The 27,446-nt window shown below is 39.5% G+C and overlaps 2 protein-coding genes across 2 annotated transcripts; both read left to right on the forward strand.

The window, feature by feature from the left end:
- Positions 1 to 852: 852 nt before the first annotated feature.
- SPAM1 (sperm adhesion molecule 1 (PH-20 hyaluronidase, zona pellucida binding)) lies at positions 853 to 14,515 on the forward strand. Its single transcript, XM_012720763.1, has 5 exons — positions 853 to 1,788; positions 2,220 to 2,309; positions 7,839 to 8,228; positions 13,409 to 13,462; positions 14,504 to 14,515. Exons 1-5 carry the CDS (start codon positions 853 to 855, stop codon positions 14,513 to 14,515), a joined length of 1,482 nt encoding a protein of 493 aa, XP_012576217.1.
- Positions 14,516 to 18,666: 4,151 nt separating this feature from the next.
- Positions 18,667 to 24,977, forward strand: LOC101619590 (hyaluronidase PH-20). The gene is made up of 3 exons (XM_004677176.1): positions 18,667 to 19,605; positions 19,962 to 20,051; positions 24,309 to 24,977. Exons 1-3 carry the CDS (start codon positions 18,667 to 18,669, stop codon positions 24,975 to 24,977), a joined length of 1,698 nt encoding a protein of 565 aa, XP_004677233.1.
- Positions 24,978 to 27,446: the final 2,469 nt, after the last annotated feature.

Here is a 27,446-nt window from a genome sequence, read left to right on the forward strand (position 1 = left end):
CACACCTTCTGGCTTCCTCTGGAGGCGCTGGCCAAGAGCACAATAAACTTTTCTTACTTTTGCTCTTTCTGGCTTCACACTTCTTTTCAGCCAACCCTCTTCTTACTGAATCTTTTCTGTCACCCTTTCAGTGACATGTATCTGAGGAGGTGTGGTCAATGACATGAATCACACATGGTGAGTAAACCAATGCTATTTAAAAAATAACTAATTACTTTAAAAAACACACACACAAAAAAAACTGTGGAGTAACTGGAAAAAAAAGGAGCAAAAACCACAATATACAAAAGAGAAAAAAGAAATCAACACCATTAAAGTTTCAGGGTTTGATGATAATAGATTCCCCCCCTTAACTATAACATAAAAGGAGCTAAAAATTTTTATGATTTAAGGTCTGATAAACTTCTTCCTTAGGACATAGAAAATGGGAAGGATAAAGGATAATTGGCTTCATCACTTCTATGCAAGCTCAGTAATGACTTGAGAAAGAGACAAAGTTTCGCTATCACAGGATGCACATCTTCCCTACGGGAAAATAATTTTGTTGATTTCAAACAAAGGATTAAGTCCTCCATCTTCTAAAATGAATGAAACACTCTGCATTTAGTTTGAAATTTTGGTAAAGCTTCCAAACTCTGATAAAAAAATATAATTAATAATATATTCTTTTTTTTCCCCGGTTATAGATAAGCAGCTTACAAAACATTCCTGAAACGTGAATGAAGAATAATATTTAAATATAACATTATAACATCTCTCCTCGGTGTGTCTATTTTACATCAAATACTGAATAAACCGAAGTGTCTAGGAAGAAATAAGAAATAAGTGATTTCCACAGTCATTTCCTTTGCCATGGGAGTGCTCATGTTCAAGCAGATCTTCTTCAGAACCTTTGTTGGAGTCCACACAACACTTCTTCTGCTTCCAGTCTGTTCGACGCTGAATATTACAGCGTCTCCTTTTTTCCCAGATACTCCTTTCCTCTGGGTTTGGAATGCCCCAAGTGATTTTTGCGAGGAAAAGTTCAATATAAAGATAGATTTGACCTTCTTCGGGTTAGAAGGAAGCCCCCGGAAAGCCGTGGTAGACCAAGGTGTTGCATTATTTTATATTGACAAACTTGGCTACTATCCTTACATAGAGCCACGTACAGGTGAAAATGTGAACGGAGGAATCCCCCAGTTGGGATGTCTCCAAAAACATTTGGACAAAGCTACGAATGACATTTGCCATGCCATAGGCGCAAACAACGTGGGCTTGGCTGTCATTGACTGGGAAGAATGGAGACCCATTTGGGCAAGAAACTGGAGTCCTAAACATGTGTACAAGGATCAATCTATTGAGTTGGTTCTCCAAAATAATGTAAAACTTACTTATGATCAGGCCTCTAAGATTGCCAAACAACAGTTTGAAGAGGCAGGAAAGAACTTCATGCTAGAGACTTTAAAATTGGGAAAATCACTACGGCCTAAATACTTATGGGGTTATTATCTTTTTCCTGATTGTTACAATCATAACTATAACAAACCTGGTTACAATGGAAGTTGCTTTGACTTAGAAAAAAAAAGAAACAATGAGCTCGCCTGGTTGTGGAAAGAAAGCACCGCCCTTTACCCATCCATTTATTTGAATACCAGAATAAATGGTTCCCAAGTCGTGCTCTTTGTCCGGAATCGGGTGCTGGAAGCCCTTCGGGTGTCTAAAGTGCGAAACAATAATGACCCACTTCCGGTGTTTGTATATTTCCGTCTAGTTTTTACTGATAAGACTTCAAGATTCCTTTCTCAGGTAAGTAAATCAAGGGATGAAGGCTGTGAAGTAGTGTCCACTGTGGTGGTCAGTGAGTTTAACACCATTTTCGAAGGAAGGGAAATTTAGCGTTTAAGAGCCTTTAGGATAATGCACGCAAGTAGTACACACATTCCTTACTTGCAAAGTAAGACTGTTTCATCTCTAATGCCTTTCTAATCATGGAGAGAATAAGTAACAGGCAACGTTGAAGTCAGTTCCTTTTTCTTTCCTGGGCTTGCTCCCCTCAGCAGAACTAAGATCATATAAGAGCTCAGTATGTTACTTATAGTAAGGTAGTGGTCGTGTAAAACATGGTACTGGGAAGATTTAAAAATGTTATTGTGGGCTCTGCAGCTTAGGTGTTACTATTTCATGGCTAACATTTCAAGTTAGTCCCATGTGTTAACTCTCTCTATTGCATCTGCCAGGATGACCTTGTGCACACAATGGGAGAAAGCGTGGCCCTAGGTGCTTCTGGAATGATCATCTGGGGAAGCTTCAATTTAAGCCGAAATTTGGTAAGTTGTACTGGTAGGCAATGGATCAAAACATTTCTGTTTTTAATGATTTGGGATATTGTTGTAGTGTTAAATAATTAAATGAATACTATGCTTAGCACATGAATACTGGCTGAATTAGATTTATTTTCATTTGTGTTCTATCAGGAAGCAGAAACTCTGTAGCTGTTCCCAGTCAGCAAACAAATCAATGAGTTTAAATAATTTTTTTTTTACGCAGATGCCTAGGAAAGGGCTAACCCAGGCCCAAAATGTGTTTTAATGACACAGTGTTTGCTTTATTTCTACCACACCTGTCTGCCCTTTTTTAAAAGAGGGCTGCGTCTCCTCTTTAAAAAGTTGCAATTAGTCAATATGCATTCCTTTGTTCTTGCCTTCATCTAACATCTGTTCATTGAGCAATTATTTGCTTGATTATTACTGAATGACAGTCAGTTGCAGGGGTCAGCATTGGAGACTGTGGACCAGAACTGGCTTGCTGTTCCTTCATCCAGCTCTTTGGTGAAGAATCATTTATAGTTTTAACAGGGGGAATAGTCAAAAGAAGAATAGTATTTCAAAATAAATACAAAATTATGGAAACAAATATGCCCCTATGTGTCAGTAAAGCTTCATCGGCTCATAGTCCTGCTTTTGTTTTGAGGTGCCCAGGGCTGATTTTGCACTTTCAAAGCATGAATGTGTAGTTAAGGCAGAGACTGTATCTTTTACAACCTTTCAGATGTCAAATAATTTTTAAGTGCTGGAAATGTAACTGTGACCAAGTCACTGTTCCTCTGCCTCCATTCTCAGAGCTGGGGAAACAAGCACAGATAGAGTGGTCAGGTAGCATGATGCACCAAAGAGCCAGGGCGCAGAGTGCACAGAGTGGAGAGTGCGGGAATGGTGTTATTTTGGTTGAGGCAGTCACAGAAGGATGCTCTGGTGAGGTGGTTGCAGCAGAGATCCACTGAAATAAGGGACCAAGATACCGGAGGTAAGTTTTCGCAGGCTGGGATGTGCTTAAAGCGTGAGAAGGCCAGTGGAGCTGCAGTGCATGAGTGAAGAAGAGACAGATAACAGGTGTGGTTTCGAGAGAGCAGGTGGTCACACATGGGGCTTTTACTCTGAGAGGGGAAGCTGCCAGAATCTTTGAGCAGAAGAGCGGCACTTTGGGATGAGCCAGATGGCAGAAGGTGAAGGTGGCAGGAGGGAGAGGGAGCCCTTGCGGGCTTGGGCCGTAGGTTCTGGGCAAGTGTTTGGCGGTGACTGGAACCCGACATTAGAATGGAGATGTTGAGGGTGGATTAGAGGAAGAGTCAGAAGATGCCCCCAGATGTCAGACTTAAAGGAGGGACCTCTGGAGGGGAGGGACTTCAGGAGGAGCAGTGCAGCTGAGGCTGCATAAGGAGGAAGAGGGACAGGGTGGGGAGGGGTGTGTGAGGAGGGGGTGGGGAGAAGGGGGTAGGAAGGAGTGTGGGGGAGAGGGGTGTAGGGAGAGGGGGATATAAGGGGAGAGGGGTATGTTTGGGGGAGAGGGGTGTGGGGAGGGGTGTGTTGGGGTAGAGCGTGAGTAAGATGGAGCTGCAAACAGGCTCGTTGTTGAATGTACTAAATTGTTTAAAGCTTTCCTAAGGGAGAGGAAAGAGACCTTTCTTACTTCCCACAGGTTCTATTCAGTGTCTAGTTTAAGGATAACCGATCCATTAGCAATATTTACTTGTCTATTCTCTGGTGTGTGTTTTTTTTTTCCATCTCCTCCAAATGCATTTTCTGGAGCTCAAAAAGCTTTCACTACTATGATGTAACCTTTGTCTCTCTTCCTTTACTTTCACCTTCTTCTAGTTCTGTGTATCAGGTCTTTATCCTCCACCTTGTCAAACCTTTTGACTCAAAGCAAGAGTAAAGCTGTTGCATGGATCCTGAGGAACCAAAGCTGACCTTGTCCTTGATGGATGTGGAGATGTTGGTGATGGGCCTGCCGTGGAGAAGGGAGGCTCCGGGGGGGGCTTAGCCTGTGCACAGATGGAGAGAATATGTGTTCTAAGGGCAGAGCAGATCTTTTGATCTTTTGTCCTTTGGACAGAATAGCCATCATTTTACTTCATGTGTAAAATATAGCTGCCACCATTGATAAATTAAAACAGTCTCAGCTCTCCTGTCGATTTGGTTTAGATCTATCTAGACCACTAGATTAATATATATATATATATATATATATATGTATATATATATATATATAATAACTTTCAGAGAAGCAGAATTAGTCTCTCATATAACTAAGCTAATACCTTAGCATAGTCTTTCATATTTAGAAAATTATTTAACAATTTAATTCTCCTACTTATAGCCATAATTTTCATTATTTGTTTACGAAATCTACAAACTCTGGAGGATCTGATAATTCTGTGATGGGGCCACTTAAAGATTTTCCTTCCTACATCCTTTTTTAGTAAAAGGAACTCAGGACTCTGCTCTTACTCAGATGAGGAATGAATCAGAAATTCACTCATTAGTACGATGAATTGACGTACTATTTAATTGTCACACTTTTTATTGTGCTTTAATCTTCACATTCTTCTGCGGTGACTCTCAGATCATCTTCACTATTATTCATACAGGAGGGTCCCTCAACCTCAGTCGGTTATTGTCACCTTCATAGCACTGTCTTGGAATAGTCACTATGTACAGTGTTCTGTATATTTTTGCTCCCTATCCCAATTTATGGTCATTTTGAATAGAGTTGTATCAATATTTCTCCCTTTCTTTCTACATTATTTGTTCATTAGCGCAATGGATTATTTTTCATGTTTCCTCTGATTCATTGGCAACTTGCAAGCCTTTAATTACAGGTTTACTTGCAGTGACTGGAACTGACATAAAACAAATATTTCATATGTAAGCAAGCCATTTGCTTCCACTCTATTTTACTAGCTCCAGTGATGGGAAGGAACTAGCTTCCGTTGGTTCCTGTTCATAAGACCTGATTGCTAACTATTCAGAAATGTCAAAAATTCAGAAATTCTCATCATTTACAGCTGTTATTAAAACTTAAATTATAAAACAAAAAATGAGAAGAGTAAATAATGTGAACAAAGTAAATGCTCAAAACGTATCAGTAAGTTGCTTCAATGTGCTGTTATCCCTACACCACGTATTGTTTTGGATAACTGGACGTGTTTTATATTACTGGGACCCACACTGCACTCCAAATTATGTAATAAGAGGGTATTTGCTTCCCAGTCTGCACCCAGTGATGTCTGGCTGGGAGCCTGAAATTGACCTGGTTATACTATTTATACCATGTATGTTGCTAAATGCCAGCCCTTACTTGTAGAGATTCTGTTTAGGTCTCTCAAAAGACTGCTTCTTGGATAGGCTAATGACACTCCAAACTGTTCCCATCCTGCCTTCCTCTTTATGGCCAGCTTCTGTTGGTGGACAATGGCAGAGTGATCTGTGCTTGGTGTAAATTCTCCTACAGACTTTGCAATGGGGGTAAGTGGGATGATGGAGTCCCTGCTCACATGGAGTTTATGTGAGCTTTGGAGGAATAGAAGCAATATACAAGCAAGAGAAATGTTTGATGTTAAAGTGTCTTGTAAGAAAATAAAGGGTGAGGTGAGAGAGTAGATAGGAAAGGTATGTTGTGAGCCAGGCATTGTCTGATGAAAGTGGACACCTACAGAAAGGTAAAGTCAATCATTTTAAAAGTTAAAGGAAAGAATACTTCAAGAAACGCGACCAGTAACTATTGCTTGAAATGAAGTGACCAGCTCATGAAACAACTTGTATGTCCAGTGGGTGAAGGAATGTTATTGAGAGGAAAGAAGGACTAATCATATTAATGTAAGAATACACAATGAAAAGCTATTGGAGTGTTAAGAAGAGGTCTTCTATCGGTGCTATAAAAATTACAACAGCGGTTTTAAATCAGTAGAAATTTTTATCAGAGCGTTTCAGGTCAGAGGTACAACATGGGTCTCAGTGATCCAGACCAAACCGAGGCCTCAGCAGGCCACAGTACTTTCCAGGGCAGGGTCTGGGTTATTGCTGTTTGGCAGAATTTCATCTCCTCTTGCTGTCCGCTATGAGACCTTTGGGTTCTGGTAGCTGCTGGTGTGAAGACGGCACATTCCTCAGATCTTGACCTTCTCCTCCATATTACAAACCAGCAATACTGGGTTGATTTTTTCATACTTAGTTCTTTCCTCCTTGAATCTCATTTTCTAAAGCCCAGCTGCAGCAGTTCTGGGTTTATGAGAACTGGACTGAGAGGATCCTGATAATTCAGCTTAAACTCCCCGTCTCAGTGTTCACACCCCTCATCCTACCTATCAAGTTCTTTGTCATGTAACAGAGTTTCAGGTTCAGGGAATGGATTGTGGGCAGCTTGGACGTTATCCTATGGAAAGGAAGGTAATTGTAAATAGATTCCATTGGGAGCTACCAAGATTCCTCCACCTGCCTGCTGACCTACCACCACTTGCTGGCTCTGCTGAAGAGGAAAATTCCCACCTCAGCACTGTCATTGAGAAAGAAAGTGACTATCCTCTGTGTTTGTAAAAGAATAGTGTCCCCTGTTGTGGGGGTGGGGTGGGGAATGGGATAAAAAACGGGGGGGGGGGAGGGAAATGCACGGGACTATGGTGGTGGCACACGGGTGATTTGGTGATGGGAAACCCGTGGGGATTACAATTGAGATGGAAAAAAAAATGTGCAAAATGATGTAAAAATAAACTTTTGTAATAATTAAAAAAAAAAAAAGAATAGTGTCCCCACTTTAGGACACATTGGTCTCACATTGGTCTCAAGATAAACCTTTTACTCATCCCTCAGATTCTGCAAGTTAATTTATTTGTAAAAGAACTGCTTTGTTCATCCAGAACATAAGTTACAGGTGACACTTAATATAAAGTGTATTTAATTGAACCTGTCATTTTGAGCTAATAATTTAGAAAACCTGTTCTTTTTCAATGTTGTTTAAATGGACATGGAAACTGGGATACTCATAAGTTGTTGAAGAGAAATGATATATCGGTCGTATGCTAAGCACTGTTATATACCATGTATCTTTACACCACAGCCCTATTGTGTCATTGCTATAATCATCCTATAGATGAGGAAGCCAAGGCGTAGCCTGATTAATCTGTCCAATATCACTTAGATAGCAAACTAAGACTAAAAATGTTTGGAATTTTTGTAAATTGACACAGTTAATATCAGTGGAACTGAGATTCCCATCAGAGTAGTGGACTCCAGAGCTAATGCTCTATCTGCTGTGCATTCTGTGCTTCTCTTATCGCCACTAGTTTGTTGTGGAAGACAAAGGGAAGTTTGTTAAGACTCAGGAAATTAATCAGTGGCATGAAATGTCATGTGAAACTTGCGAATGTTATTATAAATATTTGGGATTGTCTTGTGTGGGAAAAGTACAAAATATGTTGTTTCCCTGGATTTCTGTTTTTATGCTTCCTTAGAAATGCTTATTGCTAGGTATGAAATACAAACTAACTTGCCCCTTGTTATTCTGACCTTGTAATTTTGCAGCAAGCTTGCATGAACCTAGACAATTATACGAAGAATACCCTGAACCCTTACATTATCAACGTCACCCTTGCAGCCAAAATGTGTAGCCAAGTGCTTTGCCAAGAGCAAGGGGTGTGTACACGGAAACACTGGAATTCAAGTGACTATCTTCACCTGAACCCAAGGAACTTTAATATTCAAATTGTGAAAGGCGGAAAATATGTGATACATGGGAAGCCCACGGTTGATGACCTGCAGCAATTTTCTCAAAATTTTCATTGCAGCTGTTATCCCAGTTTTGGTTGTAAGACAAGAGTGGATATGGATAAAATTGATACAATTCATGTATGTGCTGCTGAGGATGTTTGTATAGATGCCTTTCTAAACCCAGCACAGAGTGTCCTGTCTAAGGTGAATGGGGCACCTTCTGTGGCTTATGATACCTCATATTCTATACCACGTGATACAGTGTCTCCATGTGCTCCTGGGAAAGGCCTGGATGAGCACCTCAGAGCCAAATGTCTAGCGGAAGCTCTCTCTGACAAATTCCAAGGGCGTCATGGTCACTCATGCAATCTAAACAATAAAAATGAAACAGCCTCTTCCGTTACAAGTTCAGTCCTTCCTTATCAAATTTCCTATCTACATACTTTATGTTTTTATAGTATTTACCTTTTTATACTTGTAATTTAACTAGGTGACTTTTTTTCATGCCTATGATCATATTTAGAGAAACACATGGCTAAGATAATGAATAGCTTGATATTTTGAACAAAGATTATTTTCTTATGATCAAATTAAACTTGAAATTATTATTGATGACTGCCACCTTTGATTTTTAAAATTACAGAACAGTGTTACTGCTAACACCATTGATATAACAATGTGAAACTGCATTTGACTTGAATCTTGATTTTTAACAGAGCAGACTGTTTCTTTAAGATGATGTCTGACTTATATGTCTGGTTGCCATGAGCCAGTAGCAAATATTTTGCATATTGTGAATGTATATATAAAACTCAGAGATACTTATTCCTAGTCTTATCAAAAACTGATTGTAAGGTCTTAAACAACTGTTGGTAGGCCTGGGTTTTGCTTGAGAAAAGTGAAGGTTTGGATAATCCTAATTTACTACAAATGTAAATGCATTGTAAATGCACTGCTTATGATAATAAAAATGTTAACAAAATATTAATGTGGAAAACTTTTTATCTTTTATAATGTTGAATTGGTCCAATCATAGAAATATGATTTTAGCTATTTCAGCTAACCATATTTCCAGTTGTGTTGTATAAACAGTAGCCTTTAAAAGTGATTATCCTGTCCCCCTTGTTTTTGATTTAATGTCTTCAGACTAGACTGTATTCCACTTTTCTTTTCATACTTGATTGCCAAATTTGACAATCTTATATACCCAGAATGCCTTATTGCATCTAACTATCCCTCCACATCCTTCAGGAGAGTATTTACTGAGTCTTTTTTTCTCTGCCAGGTTTAGTAGGAAGCATCACAGTCCCAAGAGGAAGGAGCTTGTTTCTTGCCACACTGAGTTTGGTGTATGTTTGAAGAAGACAGACATTAAAATTGGAAAATTACAACAATGTGTGTTATAATAGAAACTCAGCATGCAATGACATGCAAACAAGAATTTGGGGATCAGAGAAGAATTTCAAGAGTGTCATAAAACTACCATAGGTATATTGGCTTGAAGGTTGCTTAGCAGTTGGGGAGTAAGGAAACAAGACAGAAGGAACTTGGGACATTGAGTGTGGTGAACAGCAAATAAAGATCATATAATGAAAACCTTTGGACTCTCTAATGAAACACTCCCTGACATGTTGGCTTGTCCTATTTTGTTCCATGCATACATAGCACAGCATGTTACTTTTCTCTAATTTTACTCCCCACTGCCTCCTCCTAATGGAAGTATCATGAGGCTACATTTGGTCTTTAGCTTGTTGCTGTACCTACAATGTGATAAACAGTACATGGTACTTAGGAGTTAGCCAATAAATACTTATTGGCAAATAAGAGCCAGTGGAGAGGCAGTGAGGAATCCTAAGGATGGAGTCATCGTGACTACTTTTCACAATTCATATCTTCTTGGATCAGTGTTTATACATGGCTGCACAAATATCAGGAAAAAAATAATAGCTCCAGGTGTCTTTGCCTTATGCCTTCTATGCTGTAAGTAACCCAGTAAAACTTTAATATATTGTGCTAATACAATGTTGTTTACTTATTTTATTTCTAGCCACTTTTTTATTCCACATATTTAATAAAACATCAGCATAAGCACATGTAGTTTTAATAGAAATATATTAATTTCCCCATACCAACTTCCTAATCCTAAATAACAAACATAAGGATAAAGATAGGCTTGCAATTATGTACTTTATAGGGAAGAAACCATTGTGGATGATGTTGTCATTCTCTAAAATGTCTCTTTATTGCAGATCAGAAATAAAAGATTTCAGGGTTAATCATTTTGCAGAAGTATGAAAAACACTTTTATTCCATTAAGCAGTATATGAATGTGTTGGAAAATTGAGCAACCAAAAATATATACATATATTTTCTATCCTGTAGAAAACATTAATCAGTAACTTCATTAGTTGCTGATTTTAGTGGTAAATACTTTGAATTATGTTTCCATGTACTGCTAGGAACTTAACTAGGCTGATTGAAATTGCCAATCACTATATTAGAGCTCCTCACAGATAAAAAGAGCTTCCATTTATTATTCAACACTTAATTATATGTTTTACGACAACTTCTCATTTAATTACCTTTTTTCCAGTCAAGGAAAAGAGCCTTAGATTGAGTGACTCACCCAGATAGAGCCAGAGAGAAAAACTAGGTAGCTTTGACTCTGAGCCTGAGTGCAATGGACCCCACCCACTGCACTATGGCACTCTCTATAAGGCTTTGAGATGAAAGAACATTTTGGCACTTACAACTCAGAACTAGATGTTACATCTTCTTCTTTACTCCATCTTCTAAAATAGCTTGTGAGGATGAGTGTCTGACAATGACTGAGAACTATTCTGAGATCAAGCGCTCAAACAACTGGGTCTATACCTTCAACATGTAACTTTTCTGGATTAAAGGAGAAACTGGAACTCAAAGAAAGAGGAAACTAAAATAAGTTATTCGACATTTGCATTATCCTCAGCCTCACTCCAGACACACATCATACATTTTACATTTCCAACGGTAGGGGACAGTAGGTTACCAATCTCCATCCCCTGGGCTTTCAACCATCCTGTCTCCATGTCCTTACAGACTTTAGGTTTCAGCAACCAGAAATAACTAGGCACATGCTATCTCACTAGGTTACCAGCAGTAAGTCAGCTTATCTTTCAGGCAAAAAAAAAAAAAAAAAAATGAGTGAAGATGCTAAAAACAGAATATATAATAATGTTGCTTTTTTGTAATGGTTTTGGTGGTGCTATGTCTTTAAAAGATGACTTTTGAAGCTTGGCTAATGAAATTAGCCCACTAGTGAGTGGGAAGGTAAGTGATCATGGCTCCCCTGTGATTGTTTCATGTGGACAGGCTGTTACTGCAGACTCTAATATATGCTTGTTGTCATGAAACAGCATAGGTGTGTACTTTGTGGGGGGAAGGGGTAGAGGGCAAGGGTAAGGGGTAGGAGGAAAATCTGGAGATTGCTGATGCACGCAAGTACATTTGGTGAAAGATGGGAATCAAAGCTAGAAAGGTAAAGCAGAGTCAGATATAAGCCTCTTCTGGGCTATTGCTCACAAACCTGCAATTAATCCTTTATGCAGGTTTGCAATGGTGAGAGTCTGTGGAGATGAATGAGTTGAGGCAAAATTGGGGCATCTAGCCTGAAGGCAGGAAAACGAGCTAAAGGCTTGCTATTATCTAGAGGAAAGATAAGGAGGTCTTGAGCTAGAGGGGTTCCCTCTACTCCAGTAGGAATGGAGAGGAGGCCTGGCTTGGAAAGCAATCACCCATTGCATGCTGGGATGGGAGTGGATAGCTGGTGAAAGCAAGGAGACCCTAGATTGCTGCAAGAGAGCTGCCGTCCACTCATGAATAAGGAGCCAGTTTGGGAACTTTTTGTTGTATGTGAGGGACTTCTGGGGTGTCCAGAAAGGTGTTATGTTTAAATGATTTAATTTGGAAGTTTAAGGGACTCCCAAATTATAAATTATAATAATATACATCTGCACTTGACACATCGTAAGCATAGTAAGCTATCTGTTATGCTATTGCTATTTTTACTCAGCTCTTATTTATTGGATACTTGTTCTAGGCAGAGTTAACACTAAATCTCCCTAATGCTCTGTGATGGAGATAACTTATTATGCAAAAACAGGCCAGGAAGCAGAGGGCACAGCCAGTCAGAGTGCAAACTCAAGTCTGAAGGACAATAGGGGTCTAAGGCCATTTGGATGATATTGAAAACATGATCATGGGGAGACAGCATAAAGCCACCTGAGCCAGGAACTCCCAGCTTTCCTCCAGGGGCGAGGGTGAAGATGGACAAGAGGCAGGTGGGCCAAGTCATTTTTGGCTGTGGCTCAGGATGGTAAGGGTTTCCTCTCAGTCTGCTCATAAAAGCCTTCCTTTTTCACTGAGATTTTGTACTTTACACTTCTCTGCATGAAAAACTATCAAAAGAAACACATGACTCCTACATTAGAGGTATCACATTATGTACTAGATTTAATGCATGATCAACATACTTAAACTTTGACCCTCAGAGCAGCTAATCTATGCTAGGTATTAAGAGTTTTATCCCTCCCTAGGCAGTGGCCAAAGGGTTCAGTAAATCTAATCTGCATCTGGATGCAGGATGGAGCCCCCCAACCCCCAGAGTCCCATAGCCTAGAATCACAGTCTTTGCCTGGAGTCATCTGGGATTTGTCTGTGTCTTTAGAAGCCTGCTAGGGCTGACTTGACAAAGTGTCCCGGACTGGGTGGATTTAACAGAAATTTCTTGCTTCTTGAGTCTAATGAAAGACTGGTAGCAAGGTGTCTGTAGGGTTGGTCTCTTGTAAGGGCCTAAAGGAAGGATCCGTTCCAGGCCTTTCTCCTTGTCAGTTTCTCTGTCTTCTATCTGTCCCTGTCAGTTTTCCAGAGTCCCTCTTCTTAGAAGGAAACAAGTCATATTGCACGAAGGGCCACATTAGTAGCTTCTTTTTAATTTTATTACCTTTGTAAAAAATCTTGTCTCCAAATAAGGTCACGTTCAGAGGAACAGGGAGGCAGGACTTCCATATAGGAATTTTGAGGGGACCTTATTCAGTCTATAAGAATATAAATACCCTAATGATGTTTAATTGTTAAAGACTTTGTGATGAATCCAGCATGTAGGAGCTGTACAAACAAAAAATATATATATATATATGTATATGTCCTACACCCATTTTGTGTTCTCAAACAAATTCATTTTTTATATATCCTTCCAGAGTCTTCTTTCTCCAATTCATGATACATAATAAAGCAGCTTTCCTCTTCTTGATAAGAAATTAACATTCATACTCAGTTCTTAAGTTAAAACCCATAGGCACCTGTTCATTGAGTCAACTCTGTGTCTTCTTGTCAATACCCTACAGGATCTGGGGCCCCAGGATCAACTGCCTAAGGCATTAAGTGCAGTCACTCTCCAGGTGAGTGAGGAGGCGAGGAGGAAGCAGGTTACAATTAGGACCCTGCTACTCATAATTTCATTCTATGATTATGTTTTCTCTTTTTTTAAGATTTATTTATGCATACAGAAGTGGGGTGCAGGATAGAGGTGCAGGGATGAGGGTGAGAGGACTCACCAGAGATAGAGTCGGGAGAAAGACAGAGAGATCCATTGGAAAACACTGCTGAGAGGAGCAGCGGGTAAGACAGGAGAGGTCTGCTGCACCATGTGGGTCAGCTCCCTGGCTGGGGATCAAACTCCTGACCCAGTGGCTGGTGACAGCTTAGTGGTGTTAAGACTTAACCTCTGTGCCACCAGGGAGGGCCCTCATTCTGTGATCATTAACTTTTGTGGATTCAAAAGGGCCTTGGGAATCTGGTGAAAGCTGGAGTTTCTATTCCCAGAAATACTTACATAAGATTAAAAGAAAAATTATGCACACAACCTATTTTATTGCTTTAGGTCAAAATATTTTTAAGAGAATTGTAATTTTTAAATCCTTTTTCATGCAAAATTAATTGCAGACAATATTCTAAGAAAAATAAAAGGAAGAAGGAAACCTAAAGGTGCAAATAATGTTTAAAAATAAGCTTTGATTTTTTTTGAAAAAATAAATTTTAGGGTCTCCCTGGTGGTGCAGGGGTTATGTCTCAGCTCTATCACACTATCACTGTTGCAGCGAGACTTCTGTCCTTGGCCAGGGAGCTGACCCACCTGGCACAGCAGACCTTGCCTGTCTCACTGGCTGCTCCCCTCAGCAGTGTATTTCAATCAATTTGCCGGTTCTGCTCCCCACTCTGTCTCTGGTGTCACCCTCTCTACTCCTGACCTCTGGCCTGTATCGTAGGTCTTCTATTTATAGATAAATAAATCTTTTTTTTCAAACTAGGGTTTTTTTATTTTTGTTCTTCCTACCTACCTCTCATCTTCGCTCTTATTAATTCCAATGAAACTGTACATCATCCAGTATGTTTTTTTTTAATTTTTCTGAAATGAACATTCTTATGTGTATTTGTTGTAGATGTTTGTTTAAATGTACCCAATTTAACCTGAATTTCCTTGTTCTATCTTTCCAAATCTCAAATATCTGTCTGTGATTATTTTTCTTCTTCCTGAAGGTCACTTTTTAGGTTCCATTAATGAGGGCCTCATGCAGGAGAACTCTGGTTTTAATCTTTAACTTCTAATTTTTATCCTTTTCATAGTTTTGATGTTTATAAAAGTAATAAGTGATAGTTATTACTTACCCTTTGCAGCTCTTTTATCCATTTTCAATTGTTTTCCTTGCAACTGCTGTTTTCTGTGTGATTAACTGCTTTTGTAGAATCTGAATTTTCTTTCTGGCTCATTTAAAGATGGTAAGGCACTCTCCCTGGTGACGCAACGGGTTAAAGCAGTGCACTATGAAGCTCTCTGAAGCCACTGAAGCATGAATTTTCAGCACAAATTTGACCCCCGGCCAGGGAGCTGACCCACATGGTGTGTGGCAGGCCTTTCCTGAACCGCCCGCTGCTCAGTAGTTTGAGTAGATCTGCCTGTTCTGCTCCCCACTCTGTCTCTAGTGAATCCTCTCGCCATCCCTGCACCTCTGGCTTGTACCCATTCTGTATGCATAAAGCTTAAAAAAAAAAGTATACAGTTGAATGACTTACTAAATATACTTTTAGCCTATTATAAAAAGTCAGTCTATAGTTATTACTCCTGTACCCCATATAAGTCTTGAATATTTTCATCACCCCATAAAAACAAAAACTCACTAGAAGTCACTATCCATTTCCCCCAATTCTCCCAATCTTTGAGCACTGCTATTACACACACACACACACACACACACACACACACACACACACACACGGCTATTCCTGGAACAGCTGGGCGAGGCAGACCTAAATTGGGTAGTGCTATGTGTTAGAGAAGTGCTTGTCATTGCAAGTTTCACAATTCCTTTCAGTCCTCTCACCTTCATGCTTACCTCACCAGATAAATCTTACTTAACAATAGGACTATGGAAAGTATAGAACCTCTGCATCCTCCAAGAAAATAGATGTTAATGAGATTGCTATCAGCTTGCTTTCTAGTTACTCCAGAAATGTAACAAGATGTCCTTCACTAGTGATAAGACTAAATTCTTGCTCTTTCACCATGAATCAGAGGACCCTTTACAATTCATTATCTCTGTTCATAGATGCCAGAGAGTCTAACCCTACAGTTACTGTTTTCAACTTATTGAAACCTGATTTTCCCAATAACTGCCATGATCAGGCCTGACTAAAATTCATGAATAGGGCAGGGAAATGAGAAACCAAATTATACATGAGTAATCATTAGTGACTAAATTAGTGAAAACTAAATCATTCTGAGTGGATTCCTTCTGTTACCTAGTATAGTAATTAATCACAGGTAACTAATAAGAGATTTCCATTTTGAAGTCAAATCTTGAGTGTGAATGTCTCTGTTCGCCCCTTTATGGACCATCGATCCATAAATGTTAACAAACCTTGTTGTAGCCACCAAGCTCCTCCAAGATCTCTCGAATTGCCTGCTGTGCGTCCATCCCCCAGATTCAATGCGTTTCCGATGGGCGCTCTCCCCTTTCCTCAGTCAGTGTGATTTTAATGAGCAGCTTTAATTGGATCCTTTGTGTGGTCAAGCTAAAGCCACCCTCTCCAGCATGCATGCGAAATTGCACACACTATTGGCTATTCCAATAGCTACTCCCCTTCCTCTGATATATTGCTGAAAAAATATGTATATAATATTAAGAAAGCTGTTTATATATAAATGCTTATATTTAAGTCACTACATATGCTATCACTCACCTTAGGCCATGCTAGTGAAGAACCTGACCTATGTCCCATTCATCCTTCCAAATACGTAGAAACAAGCATAGACACAGGAGCTTGGTCTTGCCTGCAAGCAATACGCTGAAACATCGCACGTCCTTCTGCCAAGTCTGAACACACTTAGGCGGAGCCAACTGATGAGCTACGTCACCAAAATCTAAATAGATGCAAACTGCAGCTTAGGCGCTGAAGCCAGAGACAAGGACATTTTAACTGAGGTCGTGGACCAGGTAAGATCAGAATCATAAAATCAACTCCCAAATCTTGCAAGCACGTAGATAGCCGTGCCTGGTGGTACCCGGGGGAGCCCTAACTGGATTGTAGAGATCATCGCCAGGAGATGACTCTGAGGAGAGCGTGTTGAGGAGAAACCCCGTCAGTTAACACTGGACAGTGCACGGCCCATCCGAATACTTTCAGGAGAAAAGCGAACACCAGGCTACAGAGGGAACCTGAAGGCCCCAGGACCTGTGGAGCGGGCAGCTTCCGGTACAGCGGGTTTCAGGAGAGCGGGTTACAGCGAGGTCGGAGGTCCGTTACGGGGTGGCGGTTACAGCAAGAGCCCCGAGGCCAGCTCGCCTGGAGCAGAGGCTTGGGGCACATCTAGGGTACAAGGCTGTTCCTCGAGAACAGGGCAGCACTGAAGGCGGCAATCAGTGTAGGCATATGTATGACCGAAATAATAGACGCCACAATTTTGCCACCAGTAGGAATAGGGAGGGGGCATCTTGAGGGTGGGACAGTCTTGCTCCCTCCCAGTAGGTCCCCAGTCATGGATCAGTTGTTCCCAAAGTCACCAGACCAACTCCACCCAACTTGAAAGAGACTTGAGATCCCTGGCCTCATTTAACTGGCTATTAAGAGTTGACTAGTGTCCTTGATTCTGTTACCATCACACCCCAACTCGTTCACTTTCCAGAATTCCCAATAAGATTTTAAAATTTCATTATGAGGGCCCTCCCTGGTGGCGCAGCGGGTTAAAAGCACAGCACAAAGAAGCTTAAGCCACTTCCACATGAGTTCGATCCCCCGCCTGCCCCGGAGGAGATCCACATGGCGCGGCAGACCTCTCCTGACCGCACGCTGCTCCCCTCAGCAGTGTACTTCGTCCATCTGTCTGTTCTGCTCCCCGCTCTATCTCTGGTGAATCCTCTCACCCTCCGCATCTCTGGCCTGTACCCCAGTTGTACGAATAAATAAATAAATCTTTTAAAAAATTCATTATGAGTGCTTAAAGACAGCCAGAAATATCTAACATGTCCCCTACATCTCTCCATCTTCTTTATCCTTCAGTAAAGTTATTTCTGGTTACACTGAAAATATCTTCATTCAGTGTCACGGAAGTTGCCATCGTGGCTTTATCAATATCTGTAAATATTTCCAACTTAGTTATATTCAAAGTGTAATAATTTTAAAAAGAGGTAGCTAAATCAAGTTATTGATTCATTACCTCTGTCATAGCTTCCCCTATTTTTTCTTCAATACATTTGTTAAGACATCTTGCAAATGTCTATCTCTAAGACATCTCTAAGTCTATCTAATCCCTCCCTCCATTCCCAGCCCAACTTCTGCATGGCTTTGTCTAACTTCAACATTCTTCTCTATCTGGAACCACAGGGCTTTTATCTAGGTAACTTAAATATTTGGCTCCCAGGGTGCTTTAGGCACACCCAAAAATGTTATCATTGTGCTCTGTATAGCTTTTCTTTTGAAAGTGAATTTGGTAAGCGTGCAACCACCTGGGTGGCCACCATGGATGAATGCATTTTCTCTATTCTAGCAGGAGGTGAATTGCTGCATCACAGATCCTCCATGTCTGACTGTAGATTGTAGATTGAAGATAACAGAGAAGGAAGGGTAGAAAGAAGAGGAGGATGTGAAAGGGACCAGTAGACTATGGAGGAAGACTGTGGGTACCTTGGAGGTGGGTGTGGTGACAGATATCTGAGGAGGTATTTATCTATGTAATTAGTAATGATTTGAGAAGATCAGACAAATGTTCAGTTATCACAGAATTTGTATCATACATAAGATAAAATAGGTATTGTGCTGTTTCAAGCACAGGAATAGAGCTACCATATTCCAAAATTAATGAAACTCTCTGTACTTAAAATTGAAAAGTTGGTTAAGTTCCTAATTCTGATACCAAAATGTTGTTAAAACTATATTCGTTTTTTTTCCCCAGTGAGAGATAAGCAATATTCAAAACGTTCCTAAAACATAAAGAGTAATATGTAAATGTTACATCATTATCTTTCCTCTCTGCATCTGTTTTACATCAAATACTGAATAAACCAAAGTAACCTAGGAAGAAATAAATGGTATTATTCACTTTTGTGCCATGGAAGTGCTAATGTTCAAGCATATCTTCTTGAGAAGCTTTATTGGATTCCATGGAACATTCCTTCTGTTTCCAGTGTGTTTGACACTGAATTTCACAGCAGCTCCTATTTATCCTGAAACTACTTTTCTCTGGGTTTCCAATGCTCCCACTGAACTTTGTGAAGAAAGGCACAACATAAAGATAGATATGAGCTTCTTCTCCTTATCAGGAAGCCCGCGGAAACAGATGGCAGAACAAGGTATTGCAATATTTTATATTGATAAACTTGGCTACTATCCTTATATAGACACACGCACAGGCGAAAACGTGAACGGAGGAATCCCCCAGTTGGGATGTCTAAAAAAACATTTGGACAAAGCTAAGCTTGACATTCTCTATTACACTGGACCACAAAAAGTAGGCTTGGCTGTCATTGACTGGCAAGAATGGAGACCCATTTTTGCAAGAAACTGGAGCCCTAAACACATTTACAAAGATTTATCTACTCGGTTGGCTCTCCAAGAAGATGCAACACGTAATTTATCTGAAGCTGTCAACATTGCCAAGGCTGACTTTGAAAAGGCAGCAAAGGATTTCATGCTAGAGACTTTAAAATTGGGCAAAGTACTTCGGCCAAAATACTACTGGGGGTTTTATCGATTTCCTGACTGTTACAATACTTACTCTAAAAGCCCTTCTTACAATGGAAGTTGCGTTGATTTAGAAATAAGAAGAAATAATGAACTTGACTGGTTGTGGAAAGAAAGCACTGCTCTTTTCCCATCCATTTATTTATATACTGGTATAAAGAATTCTCAAAAGGCGGCACTCTTTGTCCGGAATCGAGTACTGGAAGCCCAGCGGATTTCTAGAGTGCGAGATGCCAAGGACCCACTTCCAGTGTTTGTATACCTCCGTCCAGTGTTAACTGATAAGTCTGATAGTTTTCTGTCTGCGGTAAGTAAATCAAGGTATGAAGGCTATGTACTATGTCCACCATGCTGTTTAATCGAATTTAACATCATTTTTGAAAGATAATGTCTTTGCAATCCTGGAAAATAGTGTAGTTCAGGCAACGTTTAACGCAGTTCTTTCTTTCCTGAGACTGCTCACTTGTCAATAGATGTAATTAAAATTATAATAAGAATTTTGTATGCTTCCTATTGTAGGGCAATGTTGTGTAAAAGTGGAAATACAGGGAAAGAATTTAAAAATATTACAGTGGGTTCTGCAGCTTAGCTTAGGTGTTACTGGCTCATGATAACACTTCAAATTTATTCCCGTCTGTTAACTCTTTCTGTTGCTTCTGCCAGGGTGACCTTGTGGACACGATTGGTGAAAGCATTTCTCTAGGTGCCTCTGGAATGGTAATTTGGGGAGGCTACAATTTAAGCCGAACTGTGGTAAGTTGTACTGGTAGGCAGTGAATCAAAACACCTTGGTTTGCATTGATTTGGGGTATGGTTGTGTTAAATAATAAAATGAGTACTATGCTTGGCACCTGAATACTGACTGAATTACTTTTCTTTTCAGTTGTGCTTATTGTGAGGCAGAAAACTCTGTAGGGCACAAATCAGTGAGTTGAATGAAAATTCTATAGACTAGATGGCTAGGAAGCAACCAAGTGGACTAGAATGTGGTTTTATGACATGATGGTGATTTTTCTATCCCACCTTTGTGTCTCTTCTTAAAATAAGCTCTGTCTCTTCTTGAAAGAATAGTTAGTCATCGTGCATTCCTTTGTTCTTTCACTTAGCTGCTCTTTATTGAGCAATTATTTACTCAGTTATTCATTGAATGACAGTCAGTTGCAGGCATCAGCAATTGATGACTGGGGACCGAATCTGTTCTGCTCTTGTTTTGTCCAGCTCCTCTGGCAAGAATCATGTAGATAGTTTCAAATGGGAAAAATAATCAATAGGAGACTAGTGTTTCAGAACAAGTAAAAAATGATGGAAACCAGTATGTCCTGTCTATCAGTAAAGCTTCACTGAATCATAGTGCTATCATTTCTGAGGTGTCCAGGGCTGTTTTGTCCTTGTTGGTTTGGGGATGCTGGTGATGCACCTGCTGTGGAAAACGGGAAGGACTCATGGCCCCGGACCTTATCCTTGGAAGACAGATGAGAATTTGTATTCTAAGAGCAGAGGATCTTTTGGTCACTTGCACTTAAGACAGAAAAACCATAGTTTTACTTTATGTATAAAATACTGCTGCCACCTTTCTGGAATTATTTTAAAATAATCTGAACTCTTCTGCCTATCTGGTATGCTTCTATTGGCTCTGGTTTGATAACAAAGAAAGAACACAAAATACCATTCAGAGAAACTGAATTAATTAGTCCCCAGTGGAACAAAGCTAGTCCCTTTCATATATTAGAAAATTGTGTAAAAATTATTCTCCAACATATATTTCTAATTTTCACTCTTTGCTTCCCCAAATCTATCAACCCTAATTTGAAGGTTGATCCCTTTTATGATGGAATCACTTAATGATTTTATTACTACTTCCTCTTTTGAAAAAAGGCAAGTTAGGACTCAGATGAGGAGTGAATCAGATATTAACTAATAAGTAGGATGAACTGAAATACTATTTGTCACGCTTTCTCTTTATGTTCAGTGTTCACATTCTTCTGCTGTGTCACCCAGATTGTCTCACATTATTCATACAGGAGGGGTCCTAAACTTCAATTAGGTGTTTTCTACTTCATGACACTGTGTTGGAAACATCCCCACGTGCTGTGTTCTGTATATTTTTGCTGCCTTTCCCAGTTTATGGTTATTTTGAAGGTTAGTTCTATCATTACTTCGCGCTTCTTCCTATGGCATTAGCAATCAATAGAGAAGTAGATCACATGTGGTGTTTCCTCTGATTCCTTCAAAAACTCAGAGCCTTTAATTGCAGATGTACTTGCAGTTAACTAAAAGGACATAAAACAATTATTTTCAAACGTAAGCAAACCAGTTCCTTCCATTCTGTTTTATTAGTTCCAGTGATGTGAAAGAACCAGCTCCTTCTGGCCCCAGCTCATAAGACCTGATTACTAAATAATTAGGAATTATGTGATCTTCTTACAATGTACAGTCATAATTAAAACCCAAGTTATAAAACCTTATCATAAAGTAAGTCATGTGCAAAAACCAAAATATAACTCAAAGTATATAAATGAGTCTCTTCTTTGTGCAGTTATCCATAATCTGTCCTTTTTTCCTGATCAGTGGATTACAGATACTACTCCACACTGCACTCCACATTGTGTAGTAATGGGGTACTTGATCTCCAGTCTGCACCCACTGACTTCTGGCTGGTAGCCTGAAATTGACCTGGTTAGACCACGTATAGCGTAGATACTGACAAATGCCAGCACCTACCTTTAGAGATTCCGTTTTAGGTCCTACTTTTATTTTAGCTAATCTCCAAACTATTCCCAGCGTGCCTTTCCCTTTTTCCCTAAATTTTGTCTCTGTGGATAATTGCAGAGTCATCTGTACTCGGTGTAAATTCTCCTACAGATTTTGCACTGGGGGTAAATGGGATGTTGATGGAGTCTCTGCTCACATGAAGTTTATGTAAGCTTTGGAGGAGTAGAAGCAATACAAGCAAGAGAAATATTTGATGTCGAAAGTGCCTTATAAGAAATTAAAGGGAGAGGTGAGAGAATCCACAGGAAAGGTATGTTGTGAGCTGGGCAGTATCTGATGAAAGCTGTGATCTAATGACCAGGTGGAGCCAACCATGTGCAAAATAGAGGAAGGGCATTTGAAGCAAAGGGACCAGTAAGTGCAGTTGGAAATGAAGCTGCCAGTTCCTGAAACAACTGGTATGTCCAGTGGGTGGAGGAAAGGTTAGCCAACAAGAAGGAAGGGTTAATCATATTAGGCTGTGTGCAAGAAAAAGTTATGTTCTAAACACAATGAAAGGCCATTGGAGGTTAAGAAGTGGTTTCCTAATGGTGCTATAAAAATTAAAACAGTGGGATCCTCCCCAGTAGTGCAAGGGGTTAAAGCACTGCCTTCTGAAGCTCTCCAAAGCCACTGCAGCACGAGTTCGATGTCGTGCCAGGGAACTGACCCACATGGCATGGCAGGCCTCTCCTGACCTGCCCGCTGCTCCCCTCAGCAGTGTACTTGTCAGTCTGCCTGTTTTGCTCCCCACTCTGTCTCTGGTGAATCCTCTCACCCACCAAACCTCTGGCCTGTACCCCAGTTCTGTATGCATAAGTAAATAAATCTTTTTTTAAAAAAAATCACAACAGTAGTTTTAAACAGTAGACATGTATTATTAGAAATGGTTGCAGGTCAGAAGTCCAACATGGGTCTCAACATTCCAGACCAAACCGAGGCCTTCATGGGCCACAGCAGGGCCTGGGTTGTTCCTTTGGGCTGTTGACACGTTTCATTTTCCTTTGATAGTAGGGAAGAGAGCTCTATCTTCTGGTTGACCACACATTCTTTAGGTCTTTCTCCTCTGTCTTGAAAACAGTAACATGGGTTGATTTTCTCTTACTTGGATTTGTTCTCTTCTTTGAATCTCATTTTCTAAAGCCCAGCTGCATCAGTTCTGGGTTTATCAGAACTGGACTGAGCGGATAATTCAGCTTAAACTCCCCCTCTCAGTGTTCACACCACTCATCTTATCTATTATCCAGTCCTTTATCATGTAAGATAACAGAGTTTCAGGTTCCAGGGAATAGATTGTGAGCAGCCTTGGACACTATTCCATGGAGAGGAAAGTAATTGTAAATAGATTCTAGTGGAAGCTGCCAAGAATCTTCCACATGCCTGTTGAGCTACTACCACTTGCTGGCTCTCCTGAAGTTGAGAATTCCCACCTCAGCACTGTCATTGTGGAAGAAAGTGACTATCCTTTGTGTTTCTAAAAGAACAGCACCCCCATTTTAAGACATATTAGGTTGAAGATGGGTCATATTAGTTCCTCAGATTCTGCAAATAAACACATTTGTAAATAAACTGCTTAAGTCACCTGTAACATAAACCACATTTACTCTATACTCATTTCAAATTCAGTTGTTTTGAACTAGTAATTTAGAAACCATATCTCTCTGATGTTATTTAAATTGTGCATAGAAAATGTGATATTTTATGTTTATAATTTCTTGAGGAGTAGTGATACACTAGGTCTCTGCTAGTACTTTTATGTGCTAGTACTTTTAACCTTTGCAACACAACCCAATGGTGTCCATGCTGTAATCATCTTACAGACGAGGAAGCCAATGCATAGCCTGGTTAATCTGCCCAAGATCATTGGAGAGGACTGTAAAAGTTTCCTAAATTGTCACGGTTAGTCTTTAGTGGAACTAAGATTCCCATCAGAGTAGTGGGTTCCACAGCTGACTGACTTATATTCTGTTCCTACTTATCCTGGCTAGTTTGTGAATTATTGAAGACAAAGGCTAGCTTATCTAAGTCTCAGTGAATTATCAGTGGCATGAAATGGCATGTGGAACTTGCAAATGTCAATGCATACATTGGCATAGTCTTGCTTGTGAGGATAAAAAAGATAAAATAGTTCCTCTTTCCCTGAGTTTACTTCTCCACATTTCCTTAGAAATTGCTTATTGCTCAGAGTTAATTTATATAGAACTTAACTTGTTAAATTTAACTTGTTAACGATTAATGTTGACCTTCTTATAATTACAGGAAGTTTGCAAAACCTTTAACAAATTTATGCAGCACTTACTGAATCCTTACATTATCAATGTCACCCTAGCAGCCAAAATGTGTAGTCAAGTGCTTTGCCAAGAGCAAGGAATGTGTGTACGGAAACACTGGAATTCAAGTGACTATCTTCACCTGAACCCAAAGAATTTTGCTATAGAGATGGCCAAAGATGGAAAATACACAATCCGTGGGAAGCCCACACTTGAAGACCTGAAGCAATTGTCTCAGAAGTTTCATTGCAGCTGTTATTCTAATATTGATTGTAATACGACAGTGGATATAAATACTATAAGTCATACTAATGTATGTATTGCTGAAGATATTTGTATAGATGCATTTCTAAACTCAAAACTCAGTGATCTATCAGATTGGAATGAGAGAGCTTCTAATGTTTATCGTAATGTCTCATTTTCTTCACCACTTGCTAAAGCATCCCCATGTGTTCCTGGAAAAGACCTCAATGAGAACTTCAACAGCAAATGTTCAGTGAAAGTTCTCTCCAACCACCTCCAAGAAGATAGTCAGAGTCATTTATATATTCCAGACAATAAAAATGATGCAACCTCTTCCAGAACAAATTTGGTGCTTATTAAATTTCCTATTGACATATTGCATGTTTTGCTAGCTATTACATTTTTATACCTTTAGTATAGCTAAATGATTAGTATAGCTAACTAGCTTAGATGATTTTTTTCAGGCAGATGACAATACTGCCTGAAGTTTTGTACCTGAAGTCTTTATAAAAGTACATAGTTAAGATAATAGTTCAACTTTTTGTGCAAAGATTATTTCTAATATCAAATTAAACTTGTAATTATTATAGATGAACAGGAAATGATCTCCACCTTTAATTTTCAAAATCACAGAAGTCTTTTACTATGAAAACTATTGATACAGCATTATGACTTAATCTGCATTTGGTAGAATCTTAATTAATGCCTATACTAATGGAGCAAAATAAATTGTTTTGTATGATATTTCAATTATATTTTCTGTATGCAAAAAATTTGCATACATGAATGTATATGTAAAGTACCTATTCTGTTCTGATGAAAAACTGATGAATGTATATGTAAAGTACCTATTCTGTTCTGATGAAAAACTGATTTTAAGCTCTGTAAGCCCTGTAAACCTACATTTTCCCTGTGAAATATGGTTTAAAAAATATCAATTTACTGAAAATTAATGCCTTTGTTAATACTTTATAATTCATATAAAAATATTAATATGGAAAACTAGTTATCATTTATAATGTGTTATAGCATTCAGTCTTGAGCACAGAACTATGGATTTTAACTGTTTCAACTTAATTCTTTCAGTTGTGTTGTATAGACATGTAACTTAAAAAGAGCTTACCTTGTCAAGTTTTACTTTTGATTTAATGTCTTCAAAGTTCATATAGAAAGTATTGCAATTTTCTTTTCATTCTTGATTGTCCAATGACAATCTTGTATACCCAAAATGCCTCATTTCATCTACGTATCCATCCACATCTGTCACAGAGCATTTGTGGAAAGTTTATTATCTACCAGGTTCAGTAAGAAGCAACAATTTCAAGAGGGGGGAGCATGTTTTTTGTCATCAGTAAGTTTGGTGTATGTGTGAATACAGAAAATGAAATTAGATAATTACAAAGGTGTGTCATAAATGTTTGATAGAAACACATCATGCTGTGGCATACAAACAAGATTTTGGGAGTCAGAGAATTCCAAAGGTGTCAAACTACCGTGGGTATATTGGCTTGAAGGTTGTTTAGCAGCTGGGTAGTAAGGAAACTCAAGACAGGAAGAACTCGAGGAGGGTGGAACATTGAGTGTGGTGTTTAGTGTGGTGATAATTTATTAGACTTTCTAATGAAACACTCCCATACCTCTTGGCTTGTCCAATTTTTGTTCCATGTATACATAGCACAGAATGTTACCTTGGTCTAGTGTCACTCTCCACTGCCTCCTTCTAATGGAAGTATCAGTCGATTCTATAACCACAGTGTGATGAACAGTATCGGGCACTGTTAAGACTTAGCTAATAAATACTTGCTGGCAAATGTGAACCAAAGAGGCAAGACATGAAGAATTTTAAGCCTGGGAATTGTGGGGACCACTTTTCACAACCCATGTCCTCTTGGGTCAATGCTGCCCTTGTGCTTAGCTTTGTCTTTCATCTCCACTCAACCACTGAAGATGAGTTTCCTTAAGTCAGTCACAAAGACGTAACTGGATAAACTGGAAAAGACACTGGATAGATAGTAGTTTACTTTGAACACCTTAATGACTATCGGGTCTAAGTTCAGGACTTGGAGAGATGCAGACAGCAAGTGAATTTAAAAGGGCATGGAGTTAGGAATTGGGCAGTTTTTAGGGCAAAGCCCAGTTTGCAATATTGACTGGCACTATGAGTATGGGAGTAGTTAACCTGGCTCAACTTCCATTCTGACAAAATGGTAGCAGTACATTCCTCATCAGATTCTTGAGAAAAGTGGAATAACATGACAAATGAAAGTCCTTTGGCCTTAAAAATATCTCAATAAATGTCTATTGGAAAAAGAGGAAGAGATTTTTTTTTTTTTGGATATGGGAAGATGCCCAGATGGAGTGTCAAAACACTCCACATACCACACTGGCCATGGACCCAGTAAGAGAAGAAACCACTCAACAGAAGAGACTGTGCAGGAAACTTTTATGTAATACATACATATACTTGTAGCAGTCAAATGTATATGTTTTAAGTCAAGTACTTTTGCCAGGGAACGTACTTACAGCTGAAGTACAAAGTGAAAAATACTGTATCCTGTTGCTTCAATACCACACTGATAAGACATAAGTCGTGGAGCAGGCTATGCACTGCAGGATCCTGGGAATGAGCAAGATCCTGGCCCTTTCATTGATAGAATAATCATACAGCATCAGTTACACAAAGTAGGAGAAAAATATGAGTAAACCTGAAATGATCTTATGTCATCTAAGGCTTCAGGGGGACTGAGTCTGCTGACCAGATAACTCTTATATGCTTGATAACTTTTGTCATGGAACCATATCCCAGCCCCCCTGGGCCATGGTTCCAATCTTATCAACAAAGCATTCCAATGATCAGCTTTTGGAGTCCTGTGTCATACATCGG

The sequence above is a fragment of the Condylura cristata genome, unplaced genomic scaffold (genome assembly GCF_000260355.1).
Source record: "Condylura cristata isolate star-nosed mole 26May11 unplaced genomic scaffold, ConCri1.0 scaffold00005, whole genome shotgun sequence".
Classification (NCBI taxonomy): Eukaryota; Metazoa; Chordata; class Mammalia; order Eulipotyphla; family Talpidae; genus Condylura; species Condylura cristata.

Coding starts and splice junctions, on each gene's coding strand:
- SPAM1 (XM_012720763.1), top strand. CDS start 853: ATGGGAGTGCTCATGTTCAAGCAGATCTTCTTCAGAACCTTTGTTGGA. Junction 1,789..2,219: donor CTTCAAGATTCCTTTCTCAG/GTAAGTAAATCA, acceptor TGCATCTGCCAG/GATGACCTTGTGCACACAAT. Junction 8,229..13,408: donor CACAGAGTGTCCTGTCTAAG/GTGAATGGGGCA, acceptor AATACCCTACAG/GATCTGGGGCCCCAGGATCA.
- LOC101619590 (XM_004677176.1), top strand. CDS start 18,667: ATGGAAGTGCTAATGTTCAAGCATATCTTCTTGAGAAGCTTTATTGGA. Junction 19,606..19,961: donor CTGATAGTTTTCTGTCTGCG/GTAAGTAAATCA, acceptor TGCTTCTGCCAG/GGTGACCTTGTGGACACGAT. Junction 20,052..24,308: donor ACAATTTAAGCCGAACTGTG/GTAAGTTGTACT, acceptor TTATAATTACAG/GAAGTTTGCAAAACCTTTAA.